A 21,631-nucleotide genomic window follows, 5' to 3' on the forward strand; every position below is an offset into this window, starting at 1 on the left:
CGCGCGGCAGAGAGAGGGAGCGAGAGACCTTTGCGTGTGTGTGCAGAGAGCAGCCGTCATTTCTCAGAGGTTTACCTGAGCTGTTTATGGTTTTTGCAACTCACGTCCATGAGCATATAACTGCAGATATTATTTTGGGCTATGGCAGTATTGACCTAAAATATCGAAAATAGCTTTCAGTTAGTGGGGCTTCTGTAAGAATGTATATGGCAATGGTGTATTTTTTCTTTTTTCTTTGGTTGTGATTACAATTTCACTAACAATAAGTACCGTCACATTTATTGAGCTATTGCAGTATTTTGTCTATGTTTTTGTACCGCTTGGAAGTAGTAAAATACATTCCTGCAACCAATCAACGCGCCCCTCATTTGCATTATTATAATGACCGTCCACGACAGCCAAAACATCGCATCAGATCTCGCGAGACAATAATGCCTTTAGAAATAAGGGTCTGAGGGGCTCTGTGTTGATTTTTTTTCCACTTTTCTTTTTTAGAAGTGCCTAAAATACTATAATAGAGCATTTGGGTATCCAAGGTAACACAACATTATGACTCCTTTAAGTAAAAATCGGTCTTTACAAATTTTACTTGTAACGGTGTATTATTTGACCAGTAGTATCTGTACTTTCGCTCAAGTAAGGAAGTTGTGTACTTTGTCCACCTCTGAAAGCATCTGTTCATATTCTGTCATTACACAATTCCAATACGAACAGCACCGGGAGGCGTCTGAAAAAACTCTGTACTGATCAATCCGCATTTTTAAGCCAGCTAATTTTACAGTAGGCTCATATTCAAAATGTCCTACTCATATAACGCCAACGACCACACAAATGGGCTTCCTTTGTGAAATATATAGCAGACCACCGTTTTAAATGACAGTTTAAAAAAGGTGGTCTGCTATTTTTCTCAAAGGAAGCTCAGTCAGTCAGACAGAGTGATAGATAGATAGATAGATAGATAGATAGATAGATAGATAGATAGATAGATAGATAGATAGATAGATAGATAGAACTTGTAGGCTATAGCTTACTTGAAAGGAAAACAAATTTGCAGAGTAAAAACAGAGTTTGTGTTTTTGAATCATATTTTTTTCCGTAGTAGGCTACATCTTAAAATATAGAGCTCATGACAAATACAATTTCCAGATGGACAAACATTAAAAGCAAAAACCAGTGTGAATAACAATATCTTAAAATAAACTAGAGAGTGGATACACAGATATGGCCTATTTATGAATGAAATTAATGCATTTATTTGTCATTTAAAGGGGTCATGAACTGGATTGTTTTATTATTTTATAATGTTGCCTGGGGTGCCCTTATAATGTTAGTATGATTTTTACATCAAAAATTGTCATAATTTATAAATAAAAGCCATTTTTCCAAGCCTGATTTCAGCCTCAGATTTGAACGCTCTGTTTTAAGGGGCGTGTCTGCTGTGAGACTGCAGTGCAAACGCCCACTGCTGTGATTGGCTGACATGCTTGCATATGAAATAGCTAGTATTACATGAACTCTCTCGAAAACTTTTACTACGTTTTTACTATTACAGCTATCGAGATTAACAAATCGTGAAAAGTATCGTTAAAAGGGATACTCCACCGTTTTTTCATATTAAACTATGTTATTCCCTTAACTAAGACGAGTTGATACATACCTCTCTCGTCTCAGTGCGTGCACTAAATCGCTGTCTTGCGGCGAAACTTTGTTAGCCCAGTTCATACAATATGTGCCAAGCAGAGAAGCTACAAAACACCTCCACGTTTTCCCTATTTAAATACAGTTACTCGCGTAGTGTAACTCGACCTAGGACGGTGACACAAAACAAAACATTGCGCTTTTCTAAGCGTGTAAAATGGATAACTATATTGTATGGTGGAATACCAAAGCAAGTGCTTGGAAGCACTTCGACTTCGGCGCAGTAATATCTTCACTCGTGAAAAATCCTCTCACCGGCCCCCGCTCCCTCTAGTGAAGATATTAGGGACTTTAAGCAACAGCTGCGAATGGAACGGCTACGGCGACCGGAAGTATGCTGTCACACCGCCGTAGCCAAGAACGTAAAATTCACTAAGCAACCGTAAACAGGACAGCGCAACGCGGCATTAATTCATTTATTGAGATACAAAAAAATGTCATTTAAAAAAGCAAGAGAAGGATTGCTTTTGGCATTAAATGACAATCTTTTGTCAGAAGATGAGTTTTTACTGTTGTATAATGTAAATAAGTCTAAAAACCTAGATTTACCGTGTAAGCAATACTTGCCTTTTAACCTTGATTACATGGAGGAAGACGAATGCTTAAATGAATTTCGTGTCAGAAAATGTGACCTACCAATTCTGGTAGATGTTCTCGGGATTCCCAATGAGATCGTTTGTGATCAGAGAAGTGTTGTGGGAGGAGTCGAGGCGCTGTGTATGCTCCTTAAGAGGCTGGCATACCCTTGCCGGTACAGTGACATGATGCAAAGGTTTGGTCACCGACAAGTCCCAGTCCTGTGCATGGCCACAAACTCCGTGCTGGACTATATATATTCTGCACATCATCACAGGATAACACAGTGGAATGAAAACATACTGAATCCTGTAGCATTGAGAAGATATGCTGACTGCATCCTCCAAATGGGAGCCCCTCTGGGTAATTGCTTTGGGTTTATTGATGGCACTGTACGACCCATTGCCAGACCAGGTGTAACACAGAGGATCCTATATAATGGACACAAACGCATCCACAGTCTAAAATATCAGGCAGTAGCCATTCCTAATGGTTTGATTGCCCATCTGTACGGCCCTGTAGGTATGTCTGAATAATTTACCATCTATGGAAACATTGTCATTCCCTTTAAAATTTATAAAAAAAAATAAAAAAAAAATTTAATTTAAAAATATATTTTAACAGAGGGAAAGAAGCATGACTCGGGAATGCTGGCAGAATCTGGGCTGTTGGCATTGCTGCAACATCATGCCATCTCTGTAGATGGCCATCCAATGTGTGTGTATGGGGACCCAGCATACCCACTGCGTGTGCATCTGCAAGCCCCATTTCGACATGTTCATCTCACCCCTCAAATGATGGAATACAACAAACGAATGAGTGAAGTCCGAGTGTCTGTGGAGTGGTTGTTTGGGGACATAGCAAACTACTTCAAGTTCATGGACTTCAAAAAGAATTAAAAAATTGGTTTGAGTAGTGTTGGAAAATTGTATGTTGTGTCTGCTTTAAGAAATGCACTAACTTGTCTGTACGGTAATCAGACATCGCAGTTTTTTAACTTGGATCCTCCACACATTCGTGACTATTTTTATAGTCAGGTAACACATGCATGCACAACTACACTGTGCTATGTAGGCCTATGTATAAATAAATAAATAAAAAATAAAAATAAATAAATATAACATAGTATACAAACACACAATATAAAAACAGAATTGTATTTAAAAGAATGAGACATTTTATAATAACACATTTTTATTTTATTATTAACAAAAATTATAGTAAACATATATATAGTATATATATTATATTGTTATATTATTAACAAAAATATAGTATTACATATGTACTTAGTTTACACAAACACACAATATACATAAAGGCTACTAACATGTTATTAAAAATATTCTATTTTATGTAAAAGATTTTATATTTTATTTTTAATAGAAGGATTTATACATTGAAATGTTTTATGAATGAAATCACAAATAAATGTTTTTAAATTGTGAAAGAACAACAATCATTTCTTTGACAAATTTTCAATGAGGCCAAGTAATGCTTGCCCTTGCTGTTGCTGTTGCTGTTGCTGAAGTAGCATAGTCTGCATTGCCTGCATTTGCTGTTGCTGTTGTTGCATTAGTTGCATCATGTCACTCATCTGCTTTTGTGTTTGTTGTGCTGCTTTTGCTTGCTCTTCAACCTGTATTTTTTTCAATTCCAATTCCTTTTCTCTTAGAACCCTCTCAGTCTGGCTTCTCTCCCTCAAAAACTCAATGGTGTCATTCCCACTCCTTCTCCTACGTTTGTTGTTTGTCCAGTCCTCTCCCTCTTCACTAAGCCTCCTGTTGGTCTGGCTAACCCTCTCCATGGCCTTCTTCCTTTGGCCCTGTCTGTCTCTAACTGGGGTGATGTGGCGCAATGGATAAGACAAATGCCTTTGGTGTGAGAGACCTGGGTTCGAATCCACTGTGAGACACCAATGTGTCCCTGAGCAAGACACTTAACCCCTAGTTGCTCCAGAGGCGTGCGACCTCTGACATATATAGCAATTGTAAGTCGCTTTGGATAAAAGCGTCAGCTAAATGAATAAATGTAAACTTCCTCGTACTCTCATCACTCCCTTTGTTTTCCTCAGCTGCTCTTTCTTTCTCTGTTATTTCTTCAATTAGTTCATCAAGTTCTGTTATTTCTGCAGATGTTTCACTGCTCTTCTCGTCTTTATTGTTTCTTGCCTTGTATTTTGTCTGAATCAAGTTGAATCTCTCCCTCACTGACCTCTGTATAACTCTGAATTTGAGATCTTGAGACCAATTCAGTGTGTCTGCTATAGTTGACCAGGCCTTGCCCTTGTCAACACTGCCCTTCTTGTACCTGTATGGTTCTGTGAGCAGGATTTCTCTACAGAGAAGTACATCATGTTGCTCTTTCCACTCCATAGGGACTCTAATCAACAAGAAACATTAAGTAACTATAGCTCATTTTTGAAAAGTAAGTATAATTAACGGTCTTGATAGATAACTAATAATAATAACTAATCCTTAATCTATTTCTAATCTGTTAATCTACTTTTACCCAATGAAAAATATTTTAATAGCATAGTAATACATTCAACATGGATTTTGAGAAGGATGTTTATGCAATACTTACATTGTTCGCTTCACATCATCTCTAATCTCAATGTGGTCTGAGGTGTTGTTGCTAACAACAGACATATCTTTATACAAATGGAAAATTCGTTAAAATTAGCTTAAATTTAAAACGTTTTAACACATATTATATAAAAGACTAGTGGTACAATCATAAACTGATGCAATTACAATGTCATATGCCATAAAACATAACATTTATTTACCTAATCTCTCACGTTGTAGCGACTCCGGCAAATCAGCTGTTCTCCCGTAGTAGACGTTACAGTAGCAGTTAAAGTAGCAGTTAAATTCGCGCATGCGCAATACAACGCCAAAATGCCGTTGCCGTTCCACCAGAGGCTGTTGCTTAAAGTCCCTATTACTGCGCCGAAGTCGAAGTGCTTCCAAGCACTTGCTATGGTATTCCACCATACAATATAGTTATCCATTTTACACGCTTAGAAAAGCGCAATGTTTTGTTTTGTGTCACCGTCCTAGGTCGAGTTACACTACGCGAGTAACTGTATTTAAATAGGGAAAACGTGGAGGTGTTTGGTAGCTTCTCTGCTTGGCACATATTGAATGAACTGGGCTAACAAAGTTTCGCCGCAAGACAGAGCGATTTATTGCACGCACTGAGACGAGAGAGGTATGTATCAACTCGTCTTAGTTAAGGGAATAACATAGTTTAATATGAAAAAACGGTGGAGTATCCCTTTAAAGCATTATATTTAAATCTATTCCATCACATGAAAGGTTGCAGCATGATGAGCACTGAGCAGATGACAGACAGTCTGTTGATCGCGTGAATAAAGATCTTATCATTGCAACGCAATTTTTGCACTCTCACAAATGCTTACACCAAATCACAATGCATACACGATGTGAATACACAGTTAGAGCTTCGTTGTGTAGTGTAACAGTGTCATTATTTCATCAGGAGTTTGGTAAGTGTCCAGATAAGCTCTCGCGGCTCGCGCTGTGCTTTGATTGACAGCTTGTGCGATTGGAAAGGGATCGTTCTTTGATCGCTTTCTGTGTATAATTTAATAACAGTTTAAAAAAGATTATTTTCATAATACTACGAGAAATTATGTGAAGTTGATCGTTTAGTCACTGATGCATAAACAGTATTGAACAATTTTAAGAGAAATATCTGAACTTGAATAATTTACACAGAAATCACTGATCGCAGATCAGGCATTAGAATACACATGGTTACTTACATGTTGCTGGCAGATCCGTGTCGGGAAATTGTGATTGACTGATTTAATAAAGTTTAACCATGCTGGAATCCGAAGGAAGCTTATGCAGACTGTCTTCTTCCACAAACAGGCACTGCACAATATTTAGTAAACAGCATGTTTATTGCTTGGAAGTAGCTCGATCCGGTTTAGCAATTATCATGTCATTTGTTATTTAGCATGTTTGGGCGAATCGGTGGGCGGGGCTAAACAGGCCGTGTTGAAGTAGGCGTTGATCTTCTTCTGTGGAGGCGGTGTTTTATCCTCTTTGACGTCATAGTTCCCCACTTTGAAAAACGAGTCGTTTGCTGAGCCTGATGTCTATAAAAGCTTTTGTTGGACTAACAAGGTAGTTTTCAGTTCTGAAACTTACAGGATATTATTATAGTATGATGATCTCTTATATGTCAAAAGCTCAAGGAAATTTTGATTTCTCAGTTCATCACCCCTTTAAACTGATGCAAACTAGAGCCCTGCACGGGCCTCAAATCTAGGCCCGAGCCCGGCCCTGGCCCGAGACGCTCAGGGTATGGGGGTAAATTGATGCCAAAACCATTGAAAATGCACAGACTAAAAGTCACAAATAGATATTACAACATGTAAACACAAAAGACAATCTACAAATAGATTAAAAATCCACAAACAAAGTCCTCATGATCCGCAAATCTAAAACAAGATCTACAAATAGATACAAAGTCCTCAAAAAAACTCTTTGTGATCCACAAATATAAAGCATGATCTACAGAAATATAAAAAATCCACAAATAAACACATCCTGATTTACAAATAGAAATCAGTGACTTGAACTTGAAAACCAGAATTTGAATGAATGTAAAGTGACTTGTTTGCAGGTGAAGATCATGTTCTGTTTGTAGATTGTGTCACATTTGTTTTCAGAATTCTGGCACTATTGTTTCGCTGTTGTGACAAAATAATGCCATAATCATTGAAAATGAAGAAACTATGAGTCAAAAATGCATATTACAATTTGTAAACACAAAACAAGATCTACAAATCAATTTAAAATCTGAAAACAAACTCTTCATAATCTGCAAATGTAAAACACAATCTGTAAATAGATTCCAAATCTGCAAACAAACTCCTCATGATCTGCAAATGTAAAACAAGATCTACAAATAGATAAAAAATCCACAAACAGACTCTTCATGACATACAAATATAAAATGCGATCTACAAATAGATTTAAAATCCGCAAACAAACTCTTTATGATTCACAAATAGAAATCAGTGACTTGTACTTGACAACCAGAATTTGAATGAATGCAAAGCGATTTGTCTGCGCATGAGGGTCATTATTTGTTTGTAGATTGTGTTGCATTTGTTTTCAGAATTTTGGCACAACTGTTTCGCTGTTTTTCCCATTAAAAAATCTACAAATGCCCTCCTCACAATTTGCAAACAAACACAGTCTAACTTGTATTTTCAAACCACTGTAAAAAGACATTCTTACACATTCTGTGCAAGCTCAGCATGCAAGTGTTGAATCTGTGTTTGCAGATCACAGGGCATTCACAGATCCCTCTGCACACGTCTACAGATCTTTTTGGCACTATCTTTCCGCAGAGTGTGTGACTACGATCCACACGTGTAGTCAGCCAATCAGGGGTTTTGCTTCAACGTGATGTCACGCCCCCTCAATACGCCCTTTTCAAAATAAGAGCTGACACTTCTCGGATGGGTGAATCGCACTCCCCCTCGTCTGCACGCGCAAGCGAGTTTATGCACTTCCTTTGCTATATCCGTTTATCGATCGATTTTTCACAAAGCAAGCACCCAGATCCTGCATGGAAGCTTTGTCTACACTTAAATAAATTAACAGAAAGTGAACTAGTGTGGATAAAAGATGCAAAAAACAAACACAAACAAACAAAAAAACATGGCAGATCGATTCAAACTATAAACTTCGACGGGTAAGGAATAAAACTACCAGCTATCAAAACAAAACTGTTAATTTCACTTAATTTAACTGAATTTATCGTTTGTGTGTTAAACACGCTGTGGTTCATAGGAAAATATTGTATTACTCTCCCCATTGCACATGAATGTCATTAAAAATAATAATATTTAACCTTTTTTCACGAAGATAGGCTTTAAGAGTTCATGAAATACATATTGTATATATATGAGGCAAATACCTGTCTTTTTGTTTGTTTGTTTTTTGCTTAATTGCGTCTTAAAAATAGAAATGAAACAAATTATTAGTGATAATTGACACTTAAAGCTAAGAATGTAAAGAAACCTTAGACATTTTTTTTATTTTTTATTAATAGTTATTTTCCAGCACATTAGGGCCCCAAAAAGCATTATTTATTTCATTCATTCTTTCAATTTTACATCTTATGGATATACAATTAAAATAGCTGGAGTTGCTTTGCGGTCAGGGGCCCTTTAAAAAAAAAAAAAAAAAAGAAAGAAAAACAAGATGGGTTTAGCAGGGGGAGTGGGATTTTCACAGCATTAAAATACAGGACTCACACTCCCCTCATCACCAGCACAGGTATATAAGGTCATAGACTCACCACACTACTGCTGCTGTCACATCTTGGTTTAGAGATTGTGTGGTGACAGGTTTAGCAGGGGGAGTGGGATTTTCACAGCATTAAAATACGGACTGGTGAAATCAGTTGATTGTAACTCATTTTTTGTGAGTGTACTGTACATGTTACTACATCCAAATAAAATGTATTTAATAATTTTATGATTATATATATTTTTTAATATCCGATATATTTTTTATTTTAAATAATAATTCATATAATAATTTTATAATAATTAAAATATATGTAGCCTATATATAGTTTTACTTAGAAATTAGTTTTATGATATATTATATTAATATTATTATATTAATATAATAAATATAATAATAATTAAAAAAATATGGTTTACTTGGAAATTGGTTTTATGATAAATATTAATTTTATTAGGCTATATTAGTATTATGATAGTTTATATATATATATATATATATATATTTTTTTTTTTTTTTTATAATAGTTCATATAATAGCCTATACTCTTATATATTAATTTACGAATAATTAAAAATATACATGTATAGTTTTACTTAGAAATTGGCTGAATGTCGAATTCATCAACAGGGCGGATGTGCACTTGTGAAAATCGCGCGCGCTAATTCATTCCAGGCATAGCTAATTGTACCTTGTTTGCACACTTAATTATCACGTTGTTTTTTCAATGGATCCTGGGATTTACGAAGATTTTTTTCCCTACAAATCCCATGGGACATACTCTGATGGGTTGAGCAAGACAGAAAAAAAGCGCACAACTTTGAGATTGAATGTAGCCTAATATATATATTTTTTTTATTGAAATTTTAACTTGTAATGTATTGTGATTTATTTTATATATATATATATATAGTAATTGATATATCATAAAATGTTTTATATAAATTTACATTGGCTTCACCAATTCAATATAGGCCTATACCGTACACTTTACAGCTCATACACACCGCGTTATCAGGATTTAGTTAAATGATTTAATAGAACAGAATAACCGAATTAAGCTATAATAAAGAATACATAATTTTACTAGTTTTACTTCTAATAAACACACCAAAATATTTTTCAATTATATTTTGTTTAAATTTCAGTAGGCAACTGCAATCTTTTAATAGCCTATATTCTAATTTTGTCAAGAATTATAAAAAATCGGCAATAAGATCATAATTTGTGCTAAAATAGTCTAAATGTTTAGTTTTAAAAACAATTTTAAAAAGCTGATTAGGTCTATTTTGATATTTCTGCACAAGTTCAGCAGACAGTGCGGTTCAGGTTTATTCCAATCAGAGCTCGTGCGTGGAGAGCGCATTTCTGAATATTCCCTCCGCTCGCTCATTCCGCAGGGTCGCTCGCTCAACCCAGAATGGCCTGCTGGTTCGAAAATATGTGGAATAAGGGCTGCCTCCGACTAAATTTTTTTCTAGTTGACTAGCCATTCGTGGACAAATCGCCCCTTTATATTAATTTAAAGGATAATGAGCGTTTACGTAGGCCTAATATAGCCGCACTCAAGTGCACGACCGCACGCATAAAGCTTGCCACAAAGAACCGGTAAAAGTAATGATTATGAATGTGTCTAAAATAGCAAGGAGACATTTAATTGTTTATTAATAAACTGGTGTTTTCTGTGTTGCTGCAAAGATTAAGTTGACGATGCGGATTCGCCATGAACCCCAGAGAGAAATGCATATTTCAAATGGATTAGTCTACATAATCAGAGAGTAGCCTATTTCTTTTGGTTTTGAATATTTTCGTTTAAAAATAGACATTTCAAGCTTTCTATAATAGATAGCCTATATTTCTCAAATCTGTGAGGCACAAGCTGAGTTTCGGCGCCCTCCAGTTCACGTGCAATGCGAGTGATCGTGTCGGCGCCTTATTACATTGTCTGCTATACATTTGCTTCTTATTTATTAAATACAGGCAATTGGTTGATAAAACATTGATCAAAATTAAGATACAATTTATACAAAACGAAAATCTTTTAAAAAGAGACTTTCTACAAAACAAAGCTCAATGAAGTGGTCAACAAGTGGTCATGTTTTACCCACTCCATGTCTCCAAGATCAATTACGCATCTCAAAATGTATCATAGCCTATCATGCTGCATGCTCATTTTCATAATCAACACTGATTAAATTTAAAACATAATGACGTCACATATTTTCCAACCCAGCCCTCAGCCCTGTTGCAACAGTGTTGTTTAGGTACCTTAAAGGGGTCATATAATGCCATTTTTGTACAAGCTAATATGATTCTTTAGGGTCTAAATTAAAAGTTTGTAATATACTTTAATTAAAAATTCTCATTAGTATTGTAAGAAAACACTAATTTTACCTGGTCAAAAACAGCTCTGTTTTCAGCACGCCGTTTCAGTGCATGTGTCTTTAAATGATAATGAGCTTTGCTCACCCCGCCCCTCTGTTCTGTGGGTACACCGTATTAGACATTCTCTGACCGTATCTAACACAATAACCACGTGTTATTCGTTATAAACGTGGGATTATGAATTATATTGAGAACGTTGTACATAGAAAACATGCCGTAATGTACCCTGAGTGTAAACCTTAGACGCATTCATCGTGAAGCCTGCAGCAAGGTTTGCAAATTTCGCAAAGATTAATATAAATACTAATATAAAGGTTAATAAAACATTACACTCACATCTTCTGGAGGTTCAGCAGTAACACGTTGGTACCGATCCGTTTTTTCTCGTTTGTGAAGCTGTCTGGTGTGAAATGATTCGCGCAAACATGAAAGCACAGACGATCGTGGGGAATCCCCGTGAGGGAATCCCCGCGTCAATCCTTTGGGCATATCGCTTCAAAAACAAAACTCAGCCACTGCTTCTTCAACGGCTCGGATTTAGGAACATCCAAATGACTGCTGTGTTCCTTATTACATCTAAGAACAGAACACCACAATCGCTTAGACGCCATTCTACTCCAGCATATCAACAATGGCGGACTACTATGACGACGGCTGTCACAGCTTGCTCTGGGCGGGTCTTGTGTTGAAACACGGCTGTCAATCACAATAGCGGGAGGGGCGTACGATCTTATGACGTCACAATATCGAACGGCTTGATTTCAGAGATGGTCAAACATATAAGGAGATTAAAACAAAACCACTGGATGGATTTTTATCATGATAGGATGGTTGTGTACAGGCACTGCCAACAGACATTTCAGTGCAATCAACTTGTAAAAGTGCATGTACCATTATATGACCCCTTTAAACGCGCCCGTACAGTCTCGGAGTTATCGCTGCAACCAGGAGATGAAGAGAGCTGAGATCCACATCACCTTGCACATCTTCGTCTCTGCCACCCCAGGATGATAGCGCGGCTAGTGCAGCTAGCGCGACCAGCGCCGTTGCTAGGAGTTAGTGTATGTCTGTGTTATGTATCCTGATTGACTTTATGATTAGTTAAATCTTTTTTGCACATGCATCGCCAACACAGTTAACCATTTCAGACAGTACCGGATAGCCTCTGTCTCTCTTAAGACTCTTAAGGGTGGGCCTTAAATTAAAAACGTTAAATAAAAAAATTAAATAAAATTGTCCAATCACTGCTTAACCTAATAAAAAATATTGACTAATATAGCCTACTCTTATATTATCTGTGCGTATACATCATTTTAATAGCTTGATGCTTTTTAAATATTTTGTTGCATTGTTAAACGTTTCAGTGCATAGGACGGACCTCCGCGATCGCTCTCCGTGGTTCTGACCAAAGAAGAGCGCTTTGGAATCTCCATTACGCATCATTCATACGCATCATACCTGGGCTGCATTTTCCGATAACATTAGCGCGCTACAAAGACTCTTAAGGTATAACTTAACTAAATGTATACTACCACTAAAGATATATCATTGCTAGGCGTCTTCAGGGCTATCATCCACTCGCGAGGCAGAGGCGCTGGCGCCCTCCTAGCAACGGCGCTGTTTTTGGTAAAACATGATTTTGACGACTTGATTAAGTTTTGTTTTATAGAAAACTCTTTTTAAAAGATTTTCGTTTTGTATAAATTTTATCTTAATTTTGATCAATGTTTTATCAATCAATTGCTCGTATTTAATAAATAAGAAGCAAATATATAGCAGACAATGTAATAACCTTAATGTAATTGACAGAATTACTAAAAAATATTTTGCTTCCTAAAAGTGCATGCATGTCTATTTCCCTCAAATTAAATATAAAACGCATGTGGACTGATATTTTTCGTATGTCTGGACTCCTTTATTAATGGAGTATATAAACAGACGTTTCAATATATTGGTATTAAATGCATTTTCTGAGAATTTATATGTCAAGTTTTTACAGCAAATGTCAAAATGCGCGCTCTTTGGTCCATCACTGCTTGAGTCACTGATCACATTAGAATAAAATATCTCATAATAAAATACAAAATTGACTGATTTATGAATGTATATGCATAGTTCTCATCAGTCGGAAATACAGATAAACGCCTTCATTTGTTGTATTTTTGATCCTGAAAGAAAACAGAACAACAAAAGAGCGAATCATGGAGTCTGTACGTATTATGCTTCTTAAGCGGACTTTTGGGATTCAGTTTTGAACTGGTGACGCGTCATTGCTTGTCACGTGACACATCGCACCAACAACAGCGCTGATTAATGAATGATGATCTGCTTTTATGTCATTTTTTTATGTCTGCTTTTATGTCAACAGCCCCCCCTATTCCAACGTCTATGCTTCCATGCAGGGTCTGGGTGCTTGCTGTGTGAAAAATCGATCAATAAACGGATATAGCAAAGGAAGTGCATAAACTCGCTTCATTTTTTAGGAGTGCGATTTGTCCGGGGAGTCGGATTTCGGTAGGCTGCAACACCGGCAACGATAAATGGCAGTGAGCCCAGCCCACCCATCCGAGAAGTGTCGACTCTTATTTTGAAAAGGGCGTATTGAGGGGGCGTGACATCACATTGAAGCAATACCCCTGATTGGCTGACTACACGTGTGGATCGTAGTCACACACTCTGCGGAAAGATAGTGCCAAAAAGATCTGTAGACGTGTGCAGAGGGATCTGTGAATGCCCTGTGATCTGCAAACACAGATTCAACACTTGCATGCTGAGCTTGCACAGAATGTGTAAGAATGTCTTTTTACAGTGGTTTGAAAAAACAAGTTAGACTGTGTTTGTTTACAAATTGTGAGGAGGGCATTTGTAGATTTTTTAATGGGAAAAACAGCGAAACAGTTGTGCCAAAATTCTGAAAACAAATGCAACACAATCTACAAACAAATAATGACCCTCATGCGCAGACAAATCACTTTGCATTCATTCAAATTCTGGTTGTCAAGTACAAGTCACTGATTTCTATTTGTGAATCATAAAGAGTTTGTTTACGGATTTTAAATCTATTTGTAGATCGCATTTTATATTTGTATGTCATGAAGAGTCTGTTTGTGGATTTTTTATCTATTTGTAGATCTTGTTTTACATTTGCAGATCATGAGGAGTTTGTTTGCAGATTTGGAATCTATTTACAGATTGTGTTTTACATTTGCAGATTATGAGGAGTTTGTTTTCAGATTTTAAATTGATTTGTAGATCTTGTTTTGTGTTTACAAATTGTTATATGCATTTTTGACTCATAGTCTCTTCATTTTCAATGATTATGGCATTATTTTGTCACAACAGCGAAACAATAGTGCCAGAATTCTGAAAACAAATGTGACACAATCTACAAACAGAACATGATCTTCACCTGCAAACAAGTCACTTTACATTCATTCAAATTCTGGTTTTCAAGTTCAAGTCACGGATTTCTATTTGTGAATCAGGATGTGTTTATTTGTGGATTTTTTATATTTCTGTAGATCATGCTTTATATTTGTGGATCACAAAGAGTTTGTTTGAGGACTTTGTATCTATTTGTAGATCTTGTTTTAGATTTGCGGATCATGAGGACTTTGTTTTGTGGATCTTTAAACTATTTGTAGATTGTCTTTTGTGTTTACAAGTTGTAATATCTATTTGTGACTTTTAGTCTGTCCATTTTCAATGGTTTTGGCATCAATTTACCCCCATACTCAGGCCCTAGCCCGACCCGTGTCCGACAGCTCATCAGAATTATCGGCCCGAGTCCGACCCGAGCCGGTTTTTTTTTTTTTTTTTTTTTTTACAGCGGCAGCCTGCCCTATTTGCAGCCATTAAAATATGTCCGTTTTGTTAGTTAGGTTTCTTTTCTTTTCATTTCTTTATTAAGTTAATTTAGACAAATGTTTGGAGCATTTAAAAAAAAAAAAAAAAAAAAGTAATAGAAACTCAGTGAGTGTTTTAGCGCAATTTTCTGACGTCATGGGATCACAACACTAAGAGATAGTAAATCTTTTCCTGGATTTTTTTTGTGCGTTCCCGAGATTAGACCTTCCTTAACATAATGCCGAAAACCCGAAGTCTCTAGGTGGTCTGGTTGAGGAGTAGATAGAAGTGCAAGATTGGTGCGCACAGACAACAGAAATCATGAGTTAACAATCGCAATTTTGTCCGGTGGAAAATTGCGCTAAAAATTACGACCAAGCAGCCGAGCCAACAGCGAGTAAAACATGTTTGATCAATTTAGCCTCTCAAATCAACGCTAATACTTTACTTGGCTACAATAAAATCCATAGATATAAAACACTTCAAGCATATCACACAGACAGTTAGTTTAATGTTTATTTATTAAACCACAGTGAGTAAATTTTTTTTGAAATACTGAGGCAGGCTCAGGCTGCTCGCAACAGCGCTCGCAAACGAAATGAGCAATAGAGCAAATTAAATTAAAAAAAATCAAAAACAAACTTGCAGGTTATCTTACCTCAAAAATGCACCACAGAACATGGCCATTCTTTTTTCCAGTAGTTTCCAACAGTTAAACGAAAATAAAGTCCAATCAAACGAAAAGTTAGAACAGTCTCTTACAGAGCATCGTGGAGAAAAAGAATAGCATCCACAGTGGGAGATTTTAACCCAGTCCTCTCTTCTATCACTCTGCGATTTTTCTCTTAATATTCTCCATTATTTGCAAGTGAGGTGAATCGTTGGTTGCGCTGACGGGAAACCTTCTGTGTGTGCGCGTGCTTGCGTGCGTGAGACTGTCATGTCAATCATATGTCAGTGTAATTATAAGATTATGAAAGTTATGAGGTTATTAAATGTCTTTCTATGTTTGTTCTTCTATCGTCGACGTCAACTTCTCATATTTTTTTAATTAATGTCTAAAAATATAAAAAGAAGGATAACCCAAAAAAGGCCAGAGGCCCGGCCCGCATGTGAACTATGACGTGAAAATTGGCCCGAAGCCCGGCCCTAGGGGCGTAAAAAAGTCGGGGCCCGTCGGGCTCGGGCTGAAATGCAGGGCTCTAATGCAAACAGGGAAAGAGAGTAGAAAAGACTTATTATCCTGTCGCCCCCTCTAGTGGACAGCATTGAGTATTACGGCCTTCATTGCTCTGATAACGCAAGTCAATAGATTTTTGGGGAAAGTAAGTCTGACCAGTTAGAAAAGATATAAGCGAGTCAGACCAGTCTGAAGGTCTGAGCTGAGTTTGGTGAAGCATTAAAGTTCTAGGCGGATTCAATTTCTCATAATAATAATAATAATAATAATAATAATGTTCAAATATGCTGGCTTTCTTAAGTCAACATAATAAAGAAAACTCAGAGAAACATCGACCAATTCAGTATGTAATAAAATTGTATTAGTTTTATAATAAAACTATAACATTTTAAAGGCATGCCGTGCTCTTCAACCTACATGATTTAATTAATCCCAAACCTGGTAATTTTGTCAGTATTAATGTACGTTCACTGATTCTAGCTTCTCTCTTTCTTTTAATGTGAACTGAGTAGACTACACATGCTTACATTCATAAATATAAACTTTATTTCTATTCAATTTTCAAAATTATTTATAGCATACATATGTCACACACGCCTACCTGCCTTTTGATGTAAATAAAAGATGAGAGAGGTTTTTTATTTCCACTCCCCTTTTATCCAAAGCAGAGGTGGAAAGAGTACTGAAAATTTGTACTCAAGTACAAGTACCGTTACATTGCTGAAATAATACTCAATTACAAGTAAAAGTACTGGTTTAAAAAAAGTAATTAAGTAAAAGTACAAATTACTCTTCTCAAAAACTACTCAGAGTACTAGTTACTAATTACTTTTTAGCTGGCGATAGTTAATGCATTACCAATAAAAATATTCAACAAAATCATAGATTTATGTAGAAAATAGCTACTTTTAACACGTTTTTACCTTATTGTCAAAGGACATTAATTAGTGGATACTGGAATTTCTAACTTCAATATGACACCTTGAAATATGTCAATATTCAGTAGGCCTAGCCTATCATTTTTAATACCATCGGGAAAACTACTACATACTAAATATTTTAATATCTACATTTTTGTCCATCCATTTTGTCAAGGCAATCATTATTTTCAAGCATTGAAAAGCACAACACTCATTGTAACAGTAATCTATTTGAATGGAAAAGTTTAATTCAAGTCTTCTGAAGAGACACGTCCACTTTATAAGGTGAGATTTTAATTTAGGCTTTTGTTTGCATATTTAAACATTGATCAATAACCATTACAATAATCTAATATTTACTCACTCAGTGTATTTGTCTTTACAATAGGGTAACGTGAACTGTTGCAATAGCTCACACACAGCACAAGGAAGCTTGATTTCAATTCAAACTGAAATTAATTTGCAAAAAGACTAGATTTTTCATAACTTTTGACAGCGTTTAATTCAAGAGCATGGAGAGATTGGAGCTGGACGTCATTTGAGTCTGCAGTGAGAACCACTTGGAGAGATTCGCGATTGCACATGATATGACACACAGTCCGAGAGCGCACACTCAATTTCCGAGTCCAGTTCGTTCGTATATTTGAGAGCTCGCGTCCAGTTTTCTGCGATTACATGAATGTGCCCTCGCGTTATAATATTGTTCGTGACATTTGCCATTAAAATATGCCATAGAAACGTATAAAATTATGCGTAATAGGCCTACCTGCAATCCCGCGCTGAGAGGAGGCGGGTGTGTCAAACTCGCTGTCGTTGAGATGAGAGAATGAGAACGCGCAGCTGGTAAAATATAGATATTTTGACAATACTACTATGTAGTTTGTTGTTCCAAACTTTCAGTCCAGCCATTAATCACTCTGAGCTCCTCGCCTCCTTCATGATCAGCTCTTCCAAACCTGCTGCGACTGCGGCGGCTTTCATTCAGTCCAAATATCAGGGGTTTTATTGGTCCGTTTACGATCGAATATTTTTATTGGCTACCGAAATGCCATTCAAAGATTTGAATATCAATTCAAATTGTACTCAGTAACGAAATGTGATTTTACAAGTAGCGAAGTAGATTACTTATCTTAATATGTACTTGAGTACAAGTAAAATTACAGATTTAAAAATATACTCAAAAAAGTACAAGTACCCAAAAAAACTACTTAATTACAGTAACGTGAGTAGTTGTAATTCGTTACTTCCACCTCTGATCCAAAGAGACGGAACTTTTGCACTGTATTTATCAATGGGAAATACATCATGCTAAAATAATCTGTCATATGTGGCTCACATTAATGGGGTCGCTTGCAAGTCACAGCAGCACGAATTACGTGACCAGCAACATATTTCTGCTTCCAATATTGTGCGTAGTTAACAGTGAGTGGTGGTTTCTGACATTATTTTATTAAAGTGCATTTGTCAGTGCCACACTCGTACTGACTCTTATTCTGCCTGACAGAAAGAAAAGCTCGTACTGAAGGCGGAGCGTTTCGACCAATCAGATGAAAGGGGCGTTTCAGCACCGCCCACGTGTGCAAATGAAATATCGAACTCATAAACCGATTTGTAAACCACAAACGAAAAATGAAAAAATGAGCCAAAATCTAATTTTTCGTTTTTTAAACTAAACTAAAAACGAATAAACGAGCTGATTTTCATTTCTCGTTATTCCATTCCAAACAGGAAATGAAATGATCAGATGATACACGGACCGTGTCGTGTGTTCATTCGTTTTATGATTTAATATTGAAAGTAGAAAAACGAGAAAACACTTCCTTTTTCGTCTTTTTATTTTTTCCAAAAAACTAAAAACAAGTATTCAGCTTGATTTTTCACTTTTCGTTCTCAGGTAATAAAAAGCGACACATCTGTCATACAGTATTATTGTGGCTGCGGTGTATTGCGTGACGCGTTGCCATGGAAACATTAAAAGGAACGTTCACCTTGAAAAAACTTACTTTCTCGTGGCCACGAGTTAGTATCTTGAGGCCACGAGTTAGTATCTTGAGGCCACGAGTTAGTATCTTGAGGCCACAAGATACTATCTTGAGGCCACGAGTTACTATCTTGAGGCCACGAGTTACTATCTTGAGGCCACAAGATAGTTATAATATTTTTTTTTTGCCAAAGTGGGACTAGGGGGGCTCCGTACCCTTCACATAAAATAAAAATACAAAACATAAAACATAAAAACCAAGAATTAACAAAAATAAACGACAAACAACATAGTAACAATGAAGGAAACAAAACACATGAACTAATAGCTGTGAGTGACGGTCCAAGAACTACTGCCCAGTCATTTGCAGCTAAAAACGTGGGACACTAAGTTTACTCAGGATTGTCTGGGAAGGTCAACTTCCCAACATATTAAAAAAAAAGGGGGTATATATACTTTTTAACCACAAATGCCCGTCTTGTACCATCTTTGAGATGTGACACGTATTACATCATCACGTTGGAAAGGTCATGCGTCACGTCATCAAAAAATGTGTTTTGGGGTTTCATGACCCTTTAAAAATGAAATGAAATGAATGTGTAAACATGAATACATCAACAATTTCAACCTTTGTATTGTTACAGTGTTGGTAGTATATTTAAATGAACAATGTGTAGTCTTTCTCCATGTTACCTTTACCTTGATATCCCTGTTTATTTGTCAGCAAAAGTCTGCTGGATGAAGATGAACACGTTAGTTGATCATCATAGATCTGAGTCATTTTCTCTTTCTGTCTTCAGTCTGAATGATTGCAGTATTACAGAGAAACAGAGTCTCATCCTGACTTCAGCTCTGAAATCAAACCCGTCACACCTGAGAGAGCTGGACCTGAGCAGGAATACACTCGGAGACTCTGGAGTGAAGCGCTTATGTGCCGTACTGAAGGATTCACACTGTAAACTGGAGAGATTGAGGTCAGTCACATTCACATACAAGAATCAAAATGCTTAAAATCACTTCAACAGTTTAAACTAAAACACTTTAACACTGTATTTGTGCAAACTTAGTATTTTGTGATCTGGTGAAATAAAGATGAAGATCTCTCTTCCTCTCTCTTTTTTATTTGCTTATGAAGATGATGTGACTTTACAGAATAAAGAGTTTTCTTTTCTTCTGTCTTATTTTCTTCTCTCTCTCTGCTAATGTAGTTTAAGCTGGTGTGATATGACAGATGAAGGTTGTTCTGATGTGACTTCAGCTCTGAAATCAAACCCGTCACACCTGAGAGAGCTGGACCTGAGCGGGAATACACTAGGAGACTCTGGAGTGAAAAACCTCAGTGATCTACTGATGAACCCACAACTCAAGCTGGAGAAACTACAGTTAGTATCATTATACTGTACAGCAATTACAGTGTGACTGAAGTTTATTTATCTGAAGACAGCAGGGCTTATGTTTCATTGTTTATAGCAGTGCACTTTCTGGGTTTCCCCTATTGCTCACAGGGGGTTAAAGTGGGATGTGAGTGTGCCGTACGGACTCTTATTCTGGCTGTACTGAAGACGAAGCGGTTTGACCAATCAGATGAAAGGGGCGTTTCAGCACCGCCACATGTGCAAATGAAATATCAAAGCCATAAACCGTTTTGTAAACCACAAACGAAAAATTAGAAATTGAGCCGAAATCTCATTTTCCGTTTATTAAACTAAACGAAACACCGAATAAACGATCCGTCTTTTCATTTCTCGTTATTCCATTCCAAACAGGAAATGAAATGATCAGATGATACACGGACCGTGTCGTGTGTTCATTCGTTTTTTTATTTAATATTGAAAGTAGAAAAACGAGAAAACACTTCCTTTTTCGTCTTTTTACTTTTTCATAAAAACTAAAAACGAGTATTCAGATTGATTTTTCACTTTTCGTTCTCAGGTAGAAACATTTATAAACAGCTTGAATATTTGATTTCTACACGTAGGCGGGAATGAAACGCTCCTTTCCTCTGATTTGTCAGCCGAAGATCAAACTGTCCCGTCATCAGTTCTTCCTCAGCTCCGCTCAGCAGAATAAAAGTCATCCGCTGCTGCAGTTGTATGGATTCTGAACGCGTTTATTGCAACTACTGCATTTCATCTTTTTCTCATCAAACACCCAGACTAATGGCTCGACACGACCCGCACCGGGGAAGAGCCTCGACAGGGCTTTCTTATGAGGCTTTCAGTTCTCAAGTGCCAGGGGGTCCGTGAAATAATTTACTATAACCTACTGTATTTTCCGGACTGTAAACTAAAGTCACGTTTTTATCATGAAACACGTTGTGATTTATTCCAGAGTGACCTAGGCCTTTACAATGCATTTAACTTAGTTCACATAATCTAAATGTTGACTTTCAAAAGTAGGCGCGCCATGAAGTCTATTCGCTGTATTTTGGTTTATATATACAGTATATACTTTTTTTTTTCATCAATCTCTTTATTAAATTTTGAACATGAAATAAGAACAAACAAAGTTCCCCTTCACATACAAAAAAACTAAAAAAACATAAACACCAAGAATCAACAAAAATAAATGACAAACAACATAGTAACAATGAAGGAAAACAACAACACATTAACCCTCTGGGGACCAAAAACGCACCCGCGCGTTTTGCTCGTTTTTTTTTTTTAGCAATGAAAATAAACACTAAATGCTCTGTTAATTTTGATCTTTCATTTTCGTGTAATACATCAATCGATCCTGTTCA

At 36.6% G+C, this 21,631-nt stretch overlaps 1 protein-coding gene across 1 annotated transcript in view; it reads left to right on the forward strand.

Moving 5' to 3' along the window:
- The window catches only part of LOC311305794 (uncharacterized protein), a 1,216,100-nt gene that overhangs the window by 247,645 nt on the left and 946,824 nt on the right, over positions 1 to 21,631 (forward strand). The window contains exon 23 of the mRNA XM_084433664.1: positions 19,689 to 19,862. Within this exon, the coding sequence (XP_084289790.1) occupies positions 19,689 to 19,862 (174 nt within the window). The remainder of the gene's footprint in view (positions 1 to 19,688; positions 19,863 to 21,631) is intronic.

This window comes from Rutilus rutilus (assembly GCF_951802725.1).
Source record: "Rutilus rutilus genome assembly, chromosome: 1".
Taxonomy (NCBI): domain Eukaryota; kingdom Metazoa; phylum Chordata; class Actinopteri; order Cypriniformes; family Leuciscidae; genus Rutilus; species Rutilus rutilus.